Source organism: Rhinoraja longicauda, chromosome 1, assembly GCF_053455715.1.
Source record: "Rhinoraja longicauda isolate Sanriku21f chromosome 1, sRhiLon1.1, whole genome shotgun sequence".
NCBI classification, from domain to species: domain Eukaryota; kingdom Metazoa; phylum Chordata; class Chondrichthyes; order Rajiformes; family Arhynchobatidae; genus Rhinoraja; species Rhinoraja longicauda.
The window spans coordinates 7,850,220-7,870,533 of NC_135953.1; the positions used below are offsets into that span (position 1 = coordinate 7,850,220).

At 49.2% G+C, this 20,314-nt stretch overlaps 1 protein-coding gene across 1 annotated transcript in view; it reads right to left on the reverse strand.

The window, feature by feature from the left end:
• The window catches only part of adisspb (adipose secreted signaling protein b), a 93,059-nt gene that overhangs the window by 37,722 nt on the left and 35,023 nt on the right, over positions 1-20,314 (reverse strand). Inside the window, exon 3 of the mRNA XM_078408758.1 lies at positions 11,274-11,412. Coding sequence (XP_078264884.1) covers positions 11,274-11,412 — 139 coding nt within the window. The remainder of the gene's footprint in view (positions 1-11,273; positions 11,413-20,314) is intronic.

Sequence of the window (20,314 nt, forward strand, 5' to 3'; positions counted from 1 at the left end):
GCATTGTCGTAGGGTAAAAGGGTAAAACCTATTGTCTATTGTCTATTGGATGGCGGAGTGAGGGGGTATGGGGAGAGGGCAGGAACGGGGTACTGATTGAGAGTGATCAGCCATGATCGCATTGAATGGCGGTGCTGGCTCGAAGGGCTGAATGGCCTACTCCTGCACCTATTGTCTATTGTCTATTGATCTGGTACGACTTTGACAGTCGCCGGCAGTCGCCTAAAAAATCGCCTAAGTGGGACAGGCCCCTGATTTCAAGTAACCCCAGCATTCCCTCTCTCTCCATCTCTCCCCTACCCAAGTCGCACCAGCTTCTCGTTCTCACCTAGCTACAGTCCTTTGTCATCCTTACTTCCTTGCATATCTTTCATTCATTTGTTCCATATCTCTCCACATCATCGTCCATATCTCTCGTTTTCCTATCACTGAAGAAGGTTCTCGACCCGAAACGTCACCCTCGAAACTTCTCTCTAGAAATGCCGCCTGTCCCGCTGAGTTACTCCAACTCCAGCATCTTCAGTTTAAACCAGCATCTGCAGTTCCTTCCTACACCACACATGATCACGGTAGTGTTGCTGCCTTACAGTGCTTTCAGCGCCAGAGACCCGAGTTCGATCCCGACCACAGGTGCTGTCCATACGGAGTTTGCACGTTCTCCCCGTGACCTGCGTGGGTTTTCTCCAAGACCTTCGGTTTCCTCCCACACTCCAAAGACGTGCAGGTTTGCAGGTTAATTGGCTCGGTAAAAAAAGTAAATTGCCCCCAGTGTGTGTAGGATAGTGTTAGATTGTCGGGATCGCCGGCCGACACGGACTCAGTGGGCCGAAGGGCCTGCTTCCGCGCTGTATCCCTAAACCAAACTAAACCAAAAAACTAAACAGGTGGAGCAAGAAGAGAAAGGAAACAGGGTGAAATTGAACGTTTCAGCTAGAGTAAGTGCAGATCAAAAAGTACCAGCGCGGTAACAAGAATGTGTAGGAAGGATTTATTCACAAAATGCTGGAGTAACTCAGCAGGTCGGGCAGCATCTCGGGAGAGAAGGAATGGGTGACGTTTCGGGTCGAGACCCTTCAGTCTGAAACGTCACCCATTCCTTCTCTCCTGAGATGCTGCCCGACCTGCTGAGTTACTCCAGCATTTTGTGAATAAATCGATTTGTACCAGCACCTGCAGTTATTTTCTTATACTATGTGTAGGAAGGAACTGCAGATGGTGGTTTACAATGATGCCTGGATTAGCGGGTGTTAGCTACGGGGAGAGGTTGGACAGACCTGGATTGTTTTCGTTTAAACGCATGAATAAGGGGTCGGCCATTTAGAACTGAGATGAGGAAAAACGTTTTCAGTCAGAGAGTTGTGAATCTGTGGAATTCTCTGCCTCAGAAGGCAGTGGAGGCCAATTCTCTGAATGCATTCAAGAGAGAGCTGGATAGAGCTCTTAAGGATAGCGGAGTCAGGGGGTATGGGGAGAAGGCAGGAACGGGGTACTGATTGAGAATGATCAGCCATGATCACATTGAAAGGCGGTGCTGGCTCGAAGGGCCGAATGGCCTCCTCCTGCACCTATTGTCTATTGTCTATGATGTTGTAGGAGACCTGACAGAGGTATATAATATTACGAGACCAAGTGGACCCGTTGGGCCCAAACCTCTCCTGCATTGGTGCAGCACCCTCTCCTCCCCCCCTCCCCCCCTCCCCTCTCCCCCCCCCTCCTCCTCCCCACTCCATCCCCCTCAACCCCACTTATCCTCTCTCCTTCCCCCCTCTTTCCCTCCCTCCCTTCTCCCTCTCTAGGAGATGGATTTAAACTTTAAAATGCGAATAACTTTAAAAGTATGACACCGATTTCAACGAAAAATCTTCCATTAGCACCAAAGGGATGACGGTGAGTAAGGTGGGCCTAAAATTGTCGCGCTATCGTGTACCGTTTTGGCTGTAGTTCAGGAACAAACAAACAAACAAACAAACGAGAGTGTTAGTATATAGATGAGTGGCATAGATATGGTAAACAGATTGAATCTTTCTTCAGGATGCAAGGATCTAACACTAGAAGTCGTAGCTTTAAGGTGCAAGGGGCAGGCAGAACAAGTTCTGGAGTCCAGAACAAGGGGCCACAGTTTAAGAATAAGGGGTAGGCCATTTAGAACTGAGATGAGGAAAAACCTTTTCAGTCAGAGAGTTGTGAATCTGTGGAATTCTCTGCCTCAGAAGGAAGTGGAGGCCAATTAGACAATAGACAATAGACAATAGACAATAGGTGCAGGAGTAGGCCATTCAGCCCTTCGAGCCAGCACCGCCATTCAATGCGATCATGGCTGATCACTCTCAATCAGTACCCCGTTCCTGCCTTCTCCCCATACCCCCTCATTCCGCTATCCTTAAGAGCTCTATCCAGCTCTCTCTTGAAAGCATCCAACGAACTGGCCTCCACTGCCTTCTGAGGCAGAGAATTCCACACCTTCACCACTCTCTGACTGAAAAAGTTCTTCCTCATCTCCGTTCTAAATGGCCTACCCCTTATTCTTAAACTGTGGCCCCTTGTTCTGGACTCCCCCAACATTGGGAACATGTTTCCTGCCTCTAATGTGTCCAATCCCCTAATTATCTTATATGTTTCAATAAGATCCCCCCTCATCCTTCTAAATTCCAGTGTATACAAGCCCAATCGCTCCAGCCTTTCAACATACGACAGTCCCGCCATTCCGGGAATTAACCTAGTGAACCTACGCTGCACGCCCTCCATAGCAAGAATATCCTTCCTCAAATTTGGAGACCAAAACTGCACACAGTACTCCAGGTGCGGTCTCACCAGGGCCCGGTACAACTGTAGAAGGACCTCTTTGCTCCTATACTCAACTCCTCTTGTTATGAAGGCCAACATTCCATTGGCTTTCTTCACTGCCTGCTGTACCTGCATGCTTCCTTTCATTGACTGATGCACTAGGACACCCAGATCTCGTTGAACTCCCCCTCCTCCTAACTTGACACCATTCAGATAATAATCTGCCTTTCTATTCTTACTTCCAAAGTGAATAACCTCACACATCTACATTAAACTGCATCTGCCATGTATCCGCCCACTCACACAACCTGTCCAAGTCACCCTGCAGCCTTATTGCATCTTCCTCACAATTCACACTACCCCCCAGCTTAGTATCAGAGAATTCCACACCTTCTCTGAATGCATTCAAGAGAGAGTTAGATAGAGCTCTTAAGGATAGCGGAGTCAGGGGGTATGGGGAGAAGGCAGGAACGGGGTACTGATTGAGAATGATCAGCCATGATCACATTGAATGGCGGTGCTGGCTCGAAGGGCTGAATGACCTCCTCCTGCACCTATTGTCTATTGGCATTATAACGGCATTTTAAAGACACATAGATAGGTAAATGGGTAGGAAAAGCTCAGAAGAATACTAGACCAAGTGGACCCGTTGGGCCCAAACCTCTCCTCCATTGGTGCAGCACCCTGTCCTCCCCCCCTCCCCTCTCTCCTTAACCCCCCCTCCCCTATCCCTTCTCCCCCACTCCCTCCTTCCCCCCACCCTCCTCCCTCCCCCTCCCTTCCTTTTAAGCTTTAAAATGTGAATAACTTAAAAATATATAACACCCATTTCAATAAAACTACTTGCATTATCACTAAAGTGACAATGGTGAGTAAGGTGGGCCTAAAATTGTTGTGCCAATTTGCCTGAAGTTCAGTCACAAATAAGATAACAAACGAGAGTTTTAGTATATAGATGGGCCAAGTGCGGGCAAATGGAAACTAGCTCAGTTGGGGCATCTTGGTCGGCATGGACAAGTTGGGCCGAGCGGCCTGTTTCTGTTTGTGTGACCATGTCTACCCAATGCTGAACCAGTCTGACAGACATTATCTCATAGTCATAGAGTGATACAGTATGGAAACAGGCCCTTCGGCTCAACTTGCCCACACCGACCAACATGTCCCAGCTACACTAGTCCCACCCAGTAGTGCAGCACGGTGGCGCAGCGGTAGAGTTGTTGCCTTACAGCGCTTGCAGCACCGGAGACCTGGGTTCGATCCCGAATACGGGTGCTGTCTGTACGGAGTTTGTACATTCTCCCCGTGACTGCGTGGGTTTTCTCTGAGATCTTCGGTTTCCTCCCACACTCCCAAGACGTACATGCTTGTAGGTTAATTGGCTTGGTATGCATCCAAAATATCCCCAGTGTGTGGAGGGTGGTGTTAATGTGCAGGGATCGCCGGTCGGTGCAGACTCGGTGGGCCGAAGGGCCTGTTTCTGCGCTGTATCTCTAAACTAAACTAAAAAAAAAGCTGACTGCGTTTGGCCCATATCACCCTAATAAACCTGTCCTATTCATGTACCTGTCTAATCGTTTCATAAGCATGTGGTCAGCAGTAATATTAGAGCCGAGAGAACAAGCTTCGATTAAGTACCCACATCAACAACAATCATTACTTCAAGGAGGAATGGGTCCCAAAGTACTTAACAGCAAAATTGGACGGAAAATTGATAATGGGTCGTTATCGGACTGAGTCCAACAAAACTCCTCTGAGCTGCTTCTTAGCTGACATCTGCAGTTATGATTGTCATAGACAATAGAGAATAGGTGCAGGAGGAGGCCATTCGGCCCTTCGAGCCAGCACCGCCATTCAATGTGATCATGGCTGATCATTCTAAATCAATACTCCGTTCCTGCCTTCTCCCCATACCCCCTGACTCCGCTATCCTTAAGAGCTCTATCTAGCTCTCTCTTGAATGCAGTCATGAGTTGCTGCCTGGCTTTGCTAGAGGAGGTACAGAAGTGTGGAAACGCACACTTCCAGATTCAGGGACAGTTTCTTCCTGGCTGTTATCAGGCAACTGAACCATCCTACCACAACCAGAGAGCAGTGCTGAACTGCTACCTGCCTCATTGGTGACCCTCGGACTATCCTTGATGGCCTTACCTTTCACTAAACGTTATTCCCTTATCACGTATCTGTACAGTGTAAATGGCTTCATTGTAATCATGTAAATCTTTCCACTGACTGGTTAGCACGCAACAAACTGTACCTCGGTACACGTGACAATAAACTAAACAGCTCCACAATAGACAATAGGTGCAGGAGTAGGCCATTCGGCCCTTCGAGCCAGCACCGCCATTCAATGTGATCATGGCTGATCATTCTCAATCAGTACCCCGTTCCTGCCTTCTCCCCATACCCCCTGACTCCGCTATCCTTAAGAGCTCTATCTAGCTCTCTCTTGAATGTATTCAGAGAATTGGCCTTCACTGCCTTCTGAGGCAGAGAATTCCACAGATTCACAACTCTCTGACTAAAAAAGGTTTTTCCTCATCTCTGTTCTAAATGGCCTACCCCTTATTCTTAAACTGTGGCCCCTGGTTCTGGACTCCCCCAACATTGGGAACATGTTTCCTGCCTCTAACATCTCCAACCCCCTAATTATCTTATACGTTTCGATAAGATCCCCTCTCATCCTTCTAAATTCCAGTGTATACAAACCTAGTCGCTCCAGTCTTTCAACATATGACAGTCCCGCCATTCCGGGAATTAACCTAGTAAACCTACGCTGCACGCCCTCAATAGCAAGAATATCCTTCCTCAAATTAAGTTTTCCTCCCAATTCCTCCCAATTAAGTCTTTCTGTTGACTGGTCGAAAATAAGCTTTTCATAGGGTCTCCAATGAGGTAGAAGGTATCATATCATATCATATCATATCATATATATACAGCCGGAAACAGGCCTTTTCGGCCCACCAAGTCCGTGCCGCCCAACGATCCCCGTACATTAACACTATCCTACACCCACTAGGGACAATTTTTACATTTACCCAGCCAATTAACCTACAAACCTGTACGTCTTTGGAGTGTGGGAGGAAACCGAAGATCTCGGAGAAAACCCACGCAGGTCACGGGGAGAACGTACAAACTCCTTACAGTGCAGCACCCGTAGTCAGGATCGAACCTGAGTCTCCGGCGCTGCATTCGCTGTAAAGCAGCAACTCTACCGCTGCGCTACCGTGCCGCGGTAGTTCAGGACTGTTCTCTAGTTGTGGTAGGACGGTTCAGTTGCCTGATAACAGCCGGGAAGAAACTGTCCCTGAATCTGGAGGTGTGCGTTTTCACATTTCTGTATCTTTTGCCTGTAGGGAGAGGGGAGAAGAGGGATTGAACAGGGTGCGACTGGTCCTTGATGATGCTGCTGGCCTTGCGAGGCAGCGTGAGGTGTAGATGGAGTCAATGGAAGGGAGGTTGGTTTGTGTGATGGTCTGGGCTGTGTCCACAACTCTCTGCAATTTCTCGTGGTCTTAGATGGAGCTGTTCCCAAACCGAGCTGTGATGCATCCCAATAAAACACTTTCTAAGGCGCATCTGTGAAAGTTGGTGAGAGTTGTTGGGGACATAGAAACATAGAAAATAGGTGCAGGAGGAGGCCATTCGGCCCTTCATGCCTGCACCGCCATTCATTATGATCATGGCTGATCATCCACAATCAATAACCCGTGCCTGCCTTCTCCCCATATCCCTTGATTCCACTAGCCCCTAGAGCTCTATCTACTCTCTCTTAAATCCATCCAGTGATTTGGCCTCCACTGCCCTCCATGGCAGAGAATTCCACAAATTCACAACTCTCTGGGTGAAAAAGTTCCTTCTCACCTCAGTTTTAAATGGCCTCCCCTTTATTCTAAGACTGTGGCCCCTGGTTCTGGACTCCCCCAACATTGGGAACATTTTTCCTGCATCCAGCTTGTCCAGTCCTTTTATAATTTTATATGTCACTATAAGATCCCCTCTCATCCTTCTGAACTCCAGTGAATACAAGCCTAGTCTTTTCGATCTTCCTAACTTCCTAAGCCTTCTAAGGAAGTAGAGGCGTTGGTGAGCTTCCTTGGTCAATGTGGGTGGTCCAGGATAAGTCGTTGGTGATATTGACTCCGAGGAAGTTTTCAACCATCTTTACTTTGGCGCCGTCAAGGCAGACTGAAGTATGTGTACCGCTTCACTTCCTGAAGATGGTGAGAGTTGTTTGGGACGTGCTGAACTTCCTCAGCTTTCTAAGGCTGGACAGACTAGCCAGCAAGGGCAGGATGGCATGAATAGCCTCTTCCTTGCTTTGAGATTTGCTGTTCAGTTTAGTTTTGTTTAGTGATACAGCACGGAAACAGGCCCTTCGGCCCACTGACCAAACCATCCCCGCACATTAACACAAGCCTACGCTCAATTTACACTTATATCAAGTGTACAAACCCAAGCCAATTGACCTACAAACGTGTACGTCTTTGGAGTGTGGGGGGAAACCGAAGATCTCGGAGAAAACCCACGCAGGTCACGGGGAGAACGTACAAACTCCGTGCAGACAGCACCCGTAGTCGGGATCGAACCTGGGTCTCCGGCGCTGCAAGCGCTGTAAGGCAGTGACTCTACCGCTGCGCCACCGTGACCGCACATGTTGCTTCTAACTTTTACCAGTTGATAAACAGAGCGAAGGATCCACTTTTTTCCTGAGAGTTGATTGCAGTGAAGTGTTGACCTTCTACAGTTCCATCAGCTGATGTTTTTTATAGGCCCTGACAATAAACTAAACCAAATCACTGAGTTTGGCTACTTTAAAGAGCTTCTAATGTCCCTCTGAGTAATTATGACTGGAAACATTGTGGTCAGCAGTAATATAGACTGGTTAGAGTCGAGAGAACAAGCTTTGATTAAGTACCCACATCAACAACAATCATCGTTTCATGGAGGAAACAGTCCCAAAGCACTTAACAGCGTAATCGGACTGAACATTGATATGGGTCGTTATGGGAGTGATTCCAACAAAACTCCTCTGAGCATAGAGACATAGAATCACACAGCGTGGAAACAGGCCCTTTGGCCCAACTTGCCCTCACTGACCAACATGTCCCATCTACACTCGTCCCACCTGCGTGCGTTTGGCCCATATCCCTCTGAACCTGCCCTATCCATGTACCTGTCTAACAGTTTTTTAAACGTTGGGATAGTTCCAGCCTTAACGACCTCCTCTGGCAGCTCGTTCCATACACCCGCCACCCTTCACATGAACAGGTTACCCCTCAGGTTCTATTAAATCTTTCCCCCTTCACCTTAGACCTATGTCCTCTGGTCCTTGATTCCCCTACTCTGGGCAAGAGACTCTGTGCATCCACCTGATCTATTCCCCTCATGATTTCATACACCTCTATAAGGTCACCCCTCAACCTCCTGCGCTCCATGAAATAGAGTCCCAACCTACTGACATGTACTGGTTTAGGGAAGAACTTCCTGAAGTCGCCTGGTGGTGCAACAGTAGAGCTGCTGCCTTGCACCACCAGAGACCCGGTATCGATCCCGACTACGGGCGCCGTCTGTACGGAGTTTGTACGTTCTCCCCGTGACCTGCGTGGGTTTTCTCCGAGAACTTCGGTTTCCTCCCACACTCCAAAGACGTACAGGTTTGTAGGTTAATTGGCTTGGTTTAAATGCCTCGTGTGTAGGATAGTGTTAGTGTGCGGGGATCACTGGTCGGTTCCGACTCTGTTGGCCGAAGGGCCTGTTTCTGCGCTGTGTCTCCAAACTAAACTAAACTAAACTTTGGGATCTGGAGATACAGAGACCAACAAAGGGCAGCAAGTGGCGGCAAAGGTGGAAGGTTCTCGGAAGGTTGTTAGGCCAGTGGAGGTGACAGATTAAAGATTCCATCCCTCACACGTCTTAACTCAATAATTCTTCCTCATTGACACCTTGGTAAATATGTTACAAGGTCAGGTTACACTGACCGGGAGGCTCCCCAAAGCTTGTTGAATTAGATGAGAACCAGAAGACGTTGGTTTAGCAGTTCATATCATATCATATATATACAGCCGGAAACAGGCCTTTTCGGCCCTCCAAGTCCGTGCCGCCCAGTTATCCCCGTACATTAACACTATCCTACACCCACTAGGGACAATTTTTACATTTACCCAGCCAATTAACCTACATACCTGTACGTCTTTGGAGTGTGGGAGGAAACCGAAGATCTCGGAGAAAACCCACGCAGGTCACGGGGAGAACGTACAAACTCCTTACAGTGCAGCATCCGTAGTCAGGATCGAACCTTAGTCTCCGGCGCTGCATTAGCTGTAAAGCAGCAACTCTACCGCTGTGCTACCGTGCCGCCTTACTGTCTTATTGTCTTATTGTCTTACACTACCTGTTGCTCCACTGCGATTTCTCCTCAAGGTATGTCCACTTTGAAGAAGTTCTCCTCCTCTCTTCGACGAGAGTTTAGCAACATGCTCTCTCGCTGCTCCTCTGTGATTTCTCCTGCCCTCCTACCCTACGACCACATTTTGACCCAGACTCGCTACACAGCCACATCTGCTTTCTTGGGACTTGCCTGCCCCTCCATCTTCTGCCTCGTGGTTTCATGGGCCTCCTCCAGTGCCATAGTGAGGCCCACCGGAAATTGGAGGAACAGCACCTCGTATTTCGCCTGGGCAGTGGTATGAACATCGACTTCTCCCACTTTAGATAGTTCCTCTGTCCCTCTCTTCCCCTCCTCCTTCCCAGTTCTCCCTCTATCTTCCTGTCTCCACCTATATCCTTCCTTTGTCCCACCCCCCTGACATCAATCTGAAGAAGGGTGTCGACCCGAAAAGTCACCCGTTCCTTCTCTCCTGAGATGCTGCCTGACCTGCTGAGTTACTCCAGCATTTTGTGAATAAATACCTTGGTTTAAAGTGAGGTATACTTCGCAGGTGGCTATGAAGCCCCATTGTGCCTTTGCCATCACTTGGAGCCACATCCCAAGTCCAAAGTTAGATACAAAATGCAGGAGTAACTCGGCGGGACAGGCAGCATCTCTGGAGAGAAGGAATGGGTGACTCTGGAGAGAAGGAATTCGGTTCGAGGGTTGGGTCTGAAGAAGGGTCTCGACCCAAAACGTCACCCATTCCTTCTCTCCAGAGATGCTGCCTGTCCCGCTGAGTTACTCCAGCATTTTGTGGCCATCTTCGGTGTACACCAGCATCTACATATCATATCATATCATATACATACAGCCGGAAACAGGCCTTTTCGGCCCTCCAAGTCCGTGCCGCCCAGTGATCCCCGTACATTAACACTATCCTACACCCACTAGGGACAATTTTTACATTTACCCAGCCAATTAACCTACATACCTGCACGTCTTTGGAGTGTGGGAGGAAACCGAAGATCTCGGAGTAAACCCACGCAGGTCACGGGGAGAACGTACAAACTCCTTACAGTGCAGCACCTGTAGTCAGGATCGAACCTGAGTCTCCGGCGCTGCATTCGCTGTAAAGCAGCAACTCTACCGCTGCGCTACAGTTCCTTCTTACACACCAAGTCCAAAGTTCTTCCCTAAGCAGTACTTTATTAGCCAAGTATGTTTTGCAACATACGAGGAATTTGATTTGCCACACAGTCACACCAATAAAGAGCAACAAGACACCCAAATAAATTTTTAACATGAACATCCACCACAGCGACTCCCCCACATTCCTCACTGTGATGGAAGGCGAAGAAAAGTTCAACCTTCTTCCCTTCTTTGTTCTCCCACAATCGGGGGCCTCGAGCCTTCTGATGTCAGGGCGATCTTGGCTCCCGGAGCCATCGGTCAAGGACTCCGCGTCGGGGCGATCAAGCTCCTGCATCGGGAGGATCGCAGCTCCCCCCGCGCCGGGGGATCGGACCCCGGGTCGGGGCTTGTCGAACCTCCTACGACTTTGGAGCTTCCCGACATCAGCCACTACCTGAGACTGCGAGCTCCTCGACGTTGAAATCCGCAGGCCGCGGTTGGAGCGTCGATCCCAGGCAAGTGATCGCAGGCTCCGATGGTAAGTCCATGCCCCTGCGGTGGGGCTCAGAGTCAGTCTCGAGCAAGGCCGCCAGCTCCATGATGTTAGGCCGCAGAGCGACGGGAGATACGATCCGGAAAACAATCGCATCTCCGGCAAGGTAAGAGAAAAAAGTTTCCCCCGACCCACCCACCCCCCACAAAAAACAAACCAGAGAACATTAACACAAAGAAAAGACAGACAGACCGTTGGATAGGCTGCCAGTACTGATGGCACCATCTCTACTACTGCCCCACCATGCCACCCAATAACTGATTACTGATACCCACAGAGGCAATCTGGGAGAAAACCCACGCAGGTCACGGGGAGAACGTACAAACTCTCGTACAGACGGCACCCGCGGTCGGGATCAAACCCGGGTCTCCGGCGCTGCATTCGCTGTAAGGCAGCGACTCTACCGCTGTGCACTAACTTGGAGACAAACCTTACCTTCGGGCACTGGGGTGATGTCGACCACCCTCAGGTAGAGGCTGGGCAGTGGAGCACAGCAGGAGTCCGGGCCCAGGTTCTGCGACATCGGCAGCAGGAACGTAATCTCATATTTGTGGCTAATCTTCAAGAACCCCACCTGGAACAAATAAGGCAAGAGATTCAGTTTAGTTTTTAGCTCAGAGTTTAGAAGAATGAGGAGGGGAGGGGATGGGGGACCTCATTGAAACGTGCAGAATAGTGAAAGGCTCGGATAGAGTGGATGTGGGGAGGATGTTTCCACTAGTGGGAGAGTCTAGGACTAGAGGACACAGCCTCAGAATTAAAGGAGATTCTTTTAGGAAGGAGATGAGGAGAAATGTCTTTAGTCAGAGAGTGGTGAATCTGTGGAATTCTTTGCCACAGAAGGCTGTGGAGGCCAAGTCAGTGAATATTCTGAAGGCAGAGATTGATAGATTCTTGATTAGTGCGGGTGTCAGGGGTTATGGGGAGAAGGCAGGAGAATGGGGTTAGGAGGGAGGGTTAGATCAGCCATGATGGACTGGCGGAATAGACTTGATGGGCCGAATGGCCTAATTCTACTCCTATTCCTTATGACCTTATACAGCATGTAAACCGTCACTCTCAGTCTGAAGAAGGGTCTCAATCAGAAACATCACCCATTCCTTCTCACCAGCTTTTTGTGCCTATCTTCGGCAGAAGCAGGCCCTTCGGCCCACCGAGATCGTGCTGACCAGTGGTCCCCTTTACACTAGCTCTATCCTACACACATTAGGGACGGTTTACAATTTTTACTGAAGCTAATTAGTTCACCTACAAACCTGTACCTCTTTGGAGTGAGGGAAGAAACCGGAGCTCCCAGAGAAAACCCACGCCGGTCACGGGGAGATCGTACAAACTCCAGCGATTCCCGCACATTAACACTATCCTACACACACTAGGGACAATTTTTACATTTACCCAGTCAATTAACCTACAAACCTGTACCTCTTTGGAGTGTGGGAGGAAACCGAAGCCCCCAGAGAAAACCCACGCAGTTCACGGGGAGATCGTACAAACTCCGTACAGACAAGCACCCGCAGTCAGGATCGAGCCCGGGTCACTGGTGCCGTGAGGCAGCAACTCTCCCGCTGCGCCACCGTGCTGTTATTTCAGTTTTCGGTATTTCAGAACAAACCCAACAACGAACTGAGAAAAGTACAGCACAGGAACAGGCCATTCGGCCCACAATGTCTGTGCTGAACATGATGCTGAGACCATCTCTCATCTGCCTGCACGTAGTCATAGAGTCAGACAGGCATTTGGCCCAACCTTCCGACACAGGACAACATGCCCCATCCACACTTGTCCCACCTGCCTGCTTATGGCCCGTATCCCCCTAAACCTACCCTGCCCATGTAGCCTGTGGCCGGGGTCTGTGTTGGCACCACGGAGGCGTGAGGTGGGGCGGCGGGAGAAGCGGGGAGGCCTCGCGATGATGGGGCCTCGACGGTGGTGAAGCCTCGCGGCGACGACGGTGCCTGGCGGGTCGACGAGAGAGTGGACGACCACGGAGAGGGGGGGGGGGAAGAACAATGGTGGACCCGGCGTGGGGGGGACCGTCGTGAGCGGGGGAGGTGGGGGAGAAGAACAATGGAAATGGGGGAGGGGGGCACAAAGGATAATGGGGACTCGGCGTGGGGAGGACTGCTGTGGGGGGGGGGAGAACAAAAGAAAGAGCCGGCGTGCTTTGTAATGTTGTCAGCGCCATAGGTGGCCACTATTCGTATACATTGTGTATGCTAGCAAAGAATCCCACTGTGCCTAGTCACATGTGACAATAAAATATTCCTATCCTATTCCTATCCATATCCCTCCATATCCTTATTTTTAGTTTAGTTTAGAGACACAGCGCAAAGAAAAAAACAGGTCCTTATCATCATCATATCATATATATACAGCCGGAAACAGGCCTTTTCGGCCCTCCAAGTCCGTGCCGCCCAGCGATCCCCACACATTAACACTATCCTACACCCATGAGGGCCAATTTTTCCATTTACCGAGCCAATTAACCTACAACCCTGTACGCCTTTGGAGTGTGGGAGGAAACCGAAGATCTCGGAGAAAATCCGCGCAGGTCGCGGGGAGAATGTACAAACTCCGTACAGACGGCGCTCGTGGTCGGGATCAAACCTGAGTCTCCAGCGCTGCATTCGCTGTAAGGCAGCAACTCTACCGCTGCGCCACCGTGCCCGCCCATAGGCCATTGCAAAAGTCTCTGAAACACCACTATTCTATCGGCCTCAACCACCTGCTCCAGTAAGTGCATACCAGGCAGTCATCATCCTCTGTGTAAAAAAATCTCGCCCTGCCCAACATGTTTGAACTCTGCCTCTCTCACCTTAATCCCGATACCCTCTAGTATTTGATTTTTTCAATCCTTGGAAAAAGGTTCTGACTGTCTATGCCGGTATGCAGAACAAGGAACATTGACCAGTACAGCAGAAAAGCAGGCCCTTCGGTCCACAATGCCTGTGCTGTACATGATGCCAAGACTATCACTTATCTGCTTGCATATGAACCATATGCCTCCATATCCATATGCCAACACAAAAGTCTCTAAAATAACAACATAGAAACATAGACAATAGACAATAGGTGCAGGAGGAGGCCATTCGGCCCTTCGAGCCAGCACCACCATTCAATGTGATTATGGCCGATCATTCTCAATCAGTACCCCGTTCCTGCCTTCTCCCGCTATCCTTAAGAGCTCTATCTAGCTCTCTCTTGAATACATTCAGAGAATTGGTCTCTACTGCCTTCTGAGGCAGAGAATTCCACAGATTCACAACTCTCTGACTGAAAAAGTTTTTCCTCATCTCCGTTCTAAATGGCCTACCCCTTATTCTTAAACTGTGGCCCCTGGTTCTGGACTCCCCCAGCATTGGGAACATGTTTCCTGCCTCTAACGTGTCCAACCCCTTAATAATCTTATATGTTTCGATAAGATCCCCATTCGGCCCTTCGATCCAGCACCGCCATTCAATATGATCATGGCTGATCATCCAGGATCAGTTCCTGCATTCTCCTCATATCCCTCGATTCCTTTAGCCCGAAGAACTATTTCTAACCCGCTCTTGAAAACATCCAGTGAATTGGCCTCCACTGCCTTTTGTGTATGAGAATTCCACAGATTCACAACTCTCTGGGTGAAAATGATTTTCCTCATCTCAGTCCTAAATGACCTACCTCCCTATTCTTAAACAATGACCCCTGGTTCTGGACTCCCCCAACATCGGGAACATTTTTTCCAGCATCTAGCCTGTCCAATCCCTTAAGAATTTTACATGTTTCTATAAGATTGCCTCTCATCAGAAATTCCAGTGAATACAAGCCCAGTCGATCCATTCTTTCATCATATGAAATAAAGCTATTGTATCTGCCTCCACCACTATCACCGGCAGCTTGTTCCATTCACACGCCACCCTCTGTAAAAAACCTGCCCCGCTTATCTCCTTTAAACTCCGCCCCTCTCACCTTAAAACTGTTCCTTTTACTGGACTTTGTCTTGCACAAAATATGATTCACGACATTCCCTTTATCATGTAACTGTACACTGTGGAAGGCTCGCTTGTAATCATGTATTGTCTTTCCGCTGACTGGTTAAGATTTCAAGGTCAGTCTATTGTCACATGTACCAATTAAGGTACAGCGGTTAGCACGCAATTAAAGCTTTTCACTGTACCTCGGTACACGTGACAATAAACTAAAGTGAACCGCACATGGAAACGGGCTCTTCGACCCGCCGAGTCCACGCCGACCATCAATCATCTGTTCCACTGGTAGAGGCAAAGAGCTACAGATGCTGCTTTACACCAAAGATAGACACGCAAAGTGCTGGAGTAACTCAGCGGCTCAGGCAGCATCTCTGGAGAAAAAGGAATGGGTTGAGGCCAGTTCATTGGCTATATTTCGGGGTCTGGACTCTTCCTACGAGGGGGTCTGGAGGCGTGCCGATCAGAAACGTCACCCAGACATTTTCTCCTGCGATAGTCAATAGACAATAGGTGCAGGAGGAGGCCATTCGGCCCTTCGAGCCAGCACCACCATTCAATGTGATCATGGCTGATCATTCTCAATCAGTACCCCGTCCCTGCCTTCTCCCCATATCCGCTATCCTTAAGAGCTCTATCTAGCTCTCTCTTGAATGCATTCAGAGAATTGGCCTCGACTGCCTTCTGAGACTGCCTTGTATACACTGGAATTTAGAAGGATGATAGGAGATCTTATCGAAACGTATAAGATTATTAAGGGGTTGGACATGTTGGAGGCAGGAAACATGTTCCCAATGTTGGGGGAGTCCAGAACAAGGGGCCACAGTTTAAGAATAAGGGGTAGGCCATTTAGAACTGAGATGAGGAAAAACCTTTTCAGTCAGAGAGTTGTAAATCTGTGGAATTCTCTGCCTCAGAAGGCAGTGGAGGCCAATTATCTGAATGCATTCAAGAGAGAGCTAGATAGAGCTCTTAAGGATAGTGGAGTCAGAGGGTATGGGGAGAAGGCAGGAACGGGGTACTGATTGAGAATGATCAGCCATTGAATGGCGGTGCTGGCTCGAAGGGCCGAATGGCCTCCTCCTGCACCTATTGTCTATTGTCTATTGAGACAGTGTATTCCACCGGTTTGACAACACTCTGACTGAAAAAGTTTTTCCTCATCTCCTTTCTAAATGGCCGACCCCTTATTCTTAAACTGTGGCCCCTGGTTCTGGACTCCACCAACATTGGGAACATGTTTCCTGCCTCTAACGTGTCCAACCCCCTAATAATCCTATATGTTTCGATAAGATGCAACCTGACCCACTGAGTTTCTCCAGAACATTGTGCCTACCCGTTCACACTAGTTCTATGTTATCCTAATTTCTCATCCACTCCCTACATAATAGGGGGCAACGCACAAAGGCCTACAAATCCAGATGTCTTTAGGATGTGGGAGGAAACCGGAGCACCCGGAGGAAACCCACGCGGTCGCAGGGAGAACGTACGTACTCCACACAGACAGCATCGATCCAAGGTCAGGATCGAGACCGGGTCTCTGGCGCGGTGAGGCGGCAGTGGCTCTACCAGCTGTGCCACCGTGCCACCGTGCCACCCCCTCCCATGGTTAACTTGTATGAATCTGAATGTCACAGCAAGTTGAACAACCTGTTTACACAAAATGTGCAGGAAGGAGCTGCAGATGCTGTTTGCAACAAAGATAGACACGCAGATAGTGAAGCTGGTAGCGAAACATTGCAGCAGGCTCTTGATCGGTTGGCCGTTGGGCCGAGGTAATGGTGGATGGAATTTAATACAGATTTTATAGGAATCTGAGGGGTAACTGTTTCACACAAACGGTGGTGAGTGTATGGAACAATCTGCCAGAGGAGGTAGTTGAGGCAGGGATTATCCCAACGTTTAAGAAACAGATAGACATTAAGGATAAGGGGGAAGTCTTTTAGGACCGAGATGAGAACGTTTTTTTTGTGGAGGCCAAGTCAATTGATGCTTTTAAAGCAGAGATAGATAGATTTTTTTTTCACACAGAGAGTGGTGAATCTGTGGAATTCTCTGCCACAGAAGGTAGTTGAGGCCAGTTCATTGGCTATATTTAAGAGGGAGTTAGATGTGGCCCTTGTGGCTAAAGGGATTAGGGAGTATGGAGAGAAGGCAGGTACAGGATACTGAGTTGGATGATCAGCCATGATCATATTGAATGGCGGTGCAGGCTCGAAGGGCCGAATGGCCTACTCCTGCACCTATTTTCTATGCTTCTATGTTTCTAGGACAGGTTTGGAGGGATATGGACCAAATGCCGGCAGGTGGGACTAGTGTAGCTGGGACATTGTTGGCCGATGTGGGCAAGTTGGGCTGAAGGGCCTGTTTCCACACTTTATGACTCTAAAATGCTGGAGTAACTCAGTGGGGCAGGCAGCATCTCTGGAGAGAAGAAATGCGTGACGTTTTGAGGCTGAAGGGTCTCGATCCGATAGGGCACCCAGTCCTTCTCTCCAGAGATGCTGCCTGTCCCGCTGAGTTACAGCAGCATTTTGTGTCTATCAACCTGTACACACAGCGGGTGAAACGTGGCTCACTTTGAACATCCAACGTTCAATATTTACTGCGTTTCGCTCAAGTCCTTGGCTGCAACAACAAATCAGCATCAATCAAAGACAAACTGTGCCTACTCCAGGTCTCTGAGCCAAGAAAGTGTCAAGTGAACAGATGATGGTAATCCCACACATTGCAACGCACAAAACATCATTACTCTGGCAATGTATCCAGCTCTTACAAGGTCACAAAATGGTTCCCAAACAAGTCGCTTCTTCGAGTCATAGAGCATGGAAACAGGCCCTTGGGCCCAACTTTCCCACATTGGCCAGCATGTCCCTTCTACGCTAGTCCCACTTGCCTGCGTTTGGTCCATATCCCTCCAAACCTTTCCTGTCCATGTACCTGTCTAACTGTTTCTTAAACGTTGCGATCGTCCCTGCCTCAACTACCTCTTCCGGCTGCTGTTGTACCTCATGCCTGACGGGAGAGGGGAGAAGAGGGAGTGAGCGGGGCGAGGCTGGTCCTCGATTATGCTGCTGGCCTTGCCGAAGCAGCGCGAGGCAATAATAACCAGGGGAAAAAAACAGGAAGTGGTGGCGCTGTGCAGCAGCTGGGGCTCACCTGTAGTTCGTTTGTCTTTTGTGTTTTTTGTTGTTTTTTGTCTTAATTGTAGTGTTTAGATGTGATGTGGTGGTTTTTGTGGTTCTGTACTATGTGTGGGGGGGGGGAGGAACTGTAAAATTGTCTCTTCCGAACGGAGACGCGACCTTTCTTTTCTGGGTCATGTCTCCGTTCACGCTGCGGCCTACCATCGGCCAAACACCTGAAGCTGGCGGCCTCCACCTGGGGCTCTGGTTCGCAGAGCCCGCGGACCGGACTTACCAACTGCGGAGCAGGCTGTCTTCGGAGGTTGTGGTGGTGCCGCGGGAGAGGCTGCGACTCGCCTTCGGAGGCTCCAGAGGCTTCGGCCGCGGGCCGCGGGGACGTCGGAAGCTCGCAGGTCCCTGGGTGGGGGCCGACATCGGGAGCTCCGGCAGCGGCAGCATCTTCGCCCGCCCCGAATCGCGGGGCTTGGGTTGGCCCGCTGCGGACCTTTCACTGTCCGGCGCGGCCTAAAATAGGCCTCTGGATTTTCCACCGCCCGGCGAGGGCTTCAATCCCGACCGCCCCGACGTGGCAACTCCAACAGCCTGACCGCGGGAGAAGACGGCAGGGGAAGAGAAAAGACATTCTGGCCTTCCATCACAGCGAGGAGGTGACTGGAGGAGACTCACTGTGATGGATGTTTCTTTTGTTTTGTTTTGTGTTGGTTTGTGTTTGTGATTGTGTGATTGAAGGATGAGAGGAGATCTTATCGAAACGTATAAGATTATTAAGGGGTTGGACACGTTAGAGGCAGGAAACATGTTCCCAATGTTGGGGGAGTCCAGAACAAGGGGCCACAGTTTAAGAATAAGGGGTAGGCCATTTAGAACTGAGATGAGGAAAAACTTTTTCAGTAGAGAGTTGTGAATCTGTGGAATTCTCTGCCTCAGAAGGCAGTGGAGGCCAGTTCTCTGAGTGCATTAAAAAGAGAGCTAGATAGAGCTCTTAAGGAGTGAGGGGGTATGGGGAGAAGGCAGGAACGGGGTACTGATTGAGAATGATCAGCCATGATCACATTGAATGGCGGTGCTGGCTCGAAGGGCCGAATGGCCTCCTCCTGCACCTATTGTCTATTGTGCTCTTATTGTTGGACTGTGGGTGACGGAATTTTGTCCAAAAGACTTGTTTTTTTAGATGACAATAAAGGTTATTCTGATTCTGAATTCCAGTGTACATTTTCCTTTGATCTCCGTCCTGCCCTGCTGAGTGACTCCAGCATTTACTGTCTGTCGTTAATGAACGAACACTACCAGGTCGCAGCATAAATGAACCTTTGTCTTTCTCATATTTCGCTTGGGCAGCGTCATGAATATTGACTTCTCCAACTTCAAGTACCCCTCCAAACCTGTCCTATCCATGTACCCGTCCAACTGTTTCTTAAACGTTGGGATAGTCCCAGCCTCAACTACCTCCTCTGGCAGCTCATTCCATACACCCGCCACCCTTTGTATGGAAAAAATTACCCCTCGGATTCCTATTAAATCTTTTCCCCCCTTCATCTTGAACCTATGTCCTCTGGTCCTCGATTCCCCTACTCTGGGCAAGAGACTCCATGCATCTACCCGATCTATTCCTCTCATGATTTTATACACCTCTATAAGATCACCCCTCATCCTCCTACGCTCCAAGGAATAGAGACCCAGCCTACTCAACCTCTCCCTGTAGCTCACACCCTCTAGTCCTGGCAACATCCTCGTAAATCTTTTCAAAAACCTATCAAGCTTGACAAAATCTTTCCTATAACACGGTGCCCAGAACTCAACACAGTATTCTATATGCGGTCTCTCCAATGTCTTATAAAACTGCAACATGACCTCCCAACTTCTATACTCAATACGTTGACTGATGAAGGCCAAAGTGCCAAAAGCCTTTTTGACCAACTTATTTACCTGCAACTCGACCATCAAGGAACCATACACCTACACTCCAAGATCCCTCTGCTCTACAACACTACCCAGAGGCCTACCATTCACTGTGTAGGTCCTGCCCTTTTAGGCATCCCAAAATGCAACACCTCACACTTCTCTGTATTAAATTCCATCAACCATTCCTCCACCCACCTGGCCAATCGATCAAGATCCTGCCGCAATCTTTCACAACCATCTTCACTATCTGCAAAACCACCCGATTTTGTATCATCAGCAAACTTGCTAATCTTGTTCTCATCCAAATCATTGATGTGGATTGCAAAGAGTAATGGGCCCAGCACCAAACTATCTTCGGACTATAGAACTATTTGGAGAACTAGGATGGGGGAGGGATGGAGAGTGGGAAAACCAAGGGTTACTTGAATTTAGAGAAATCGATGTTCATACCGCTGGGGTG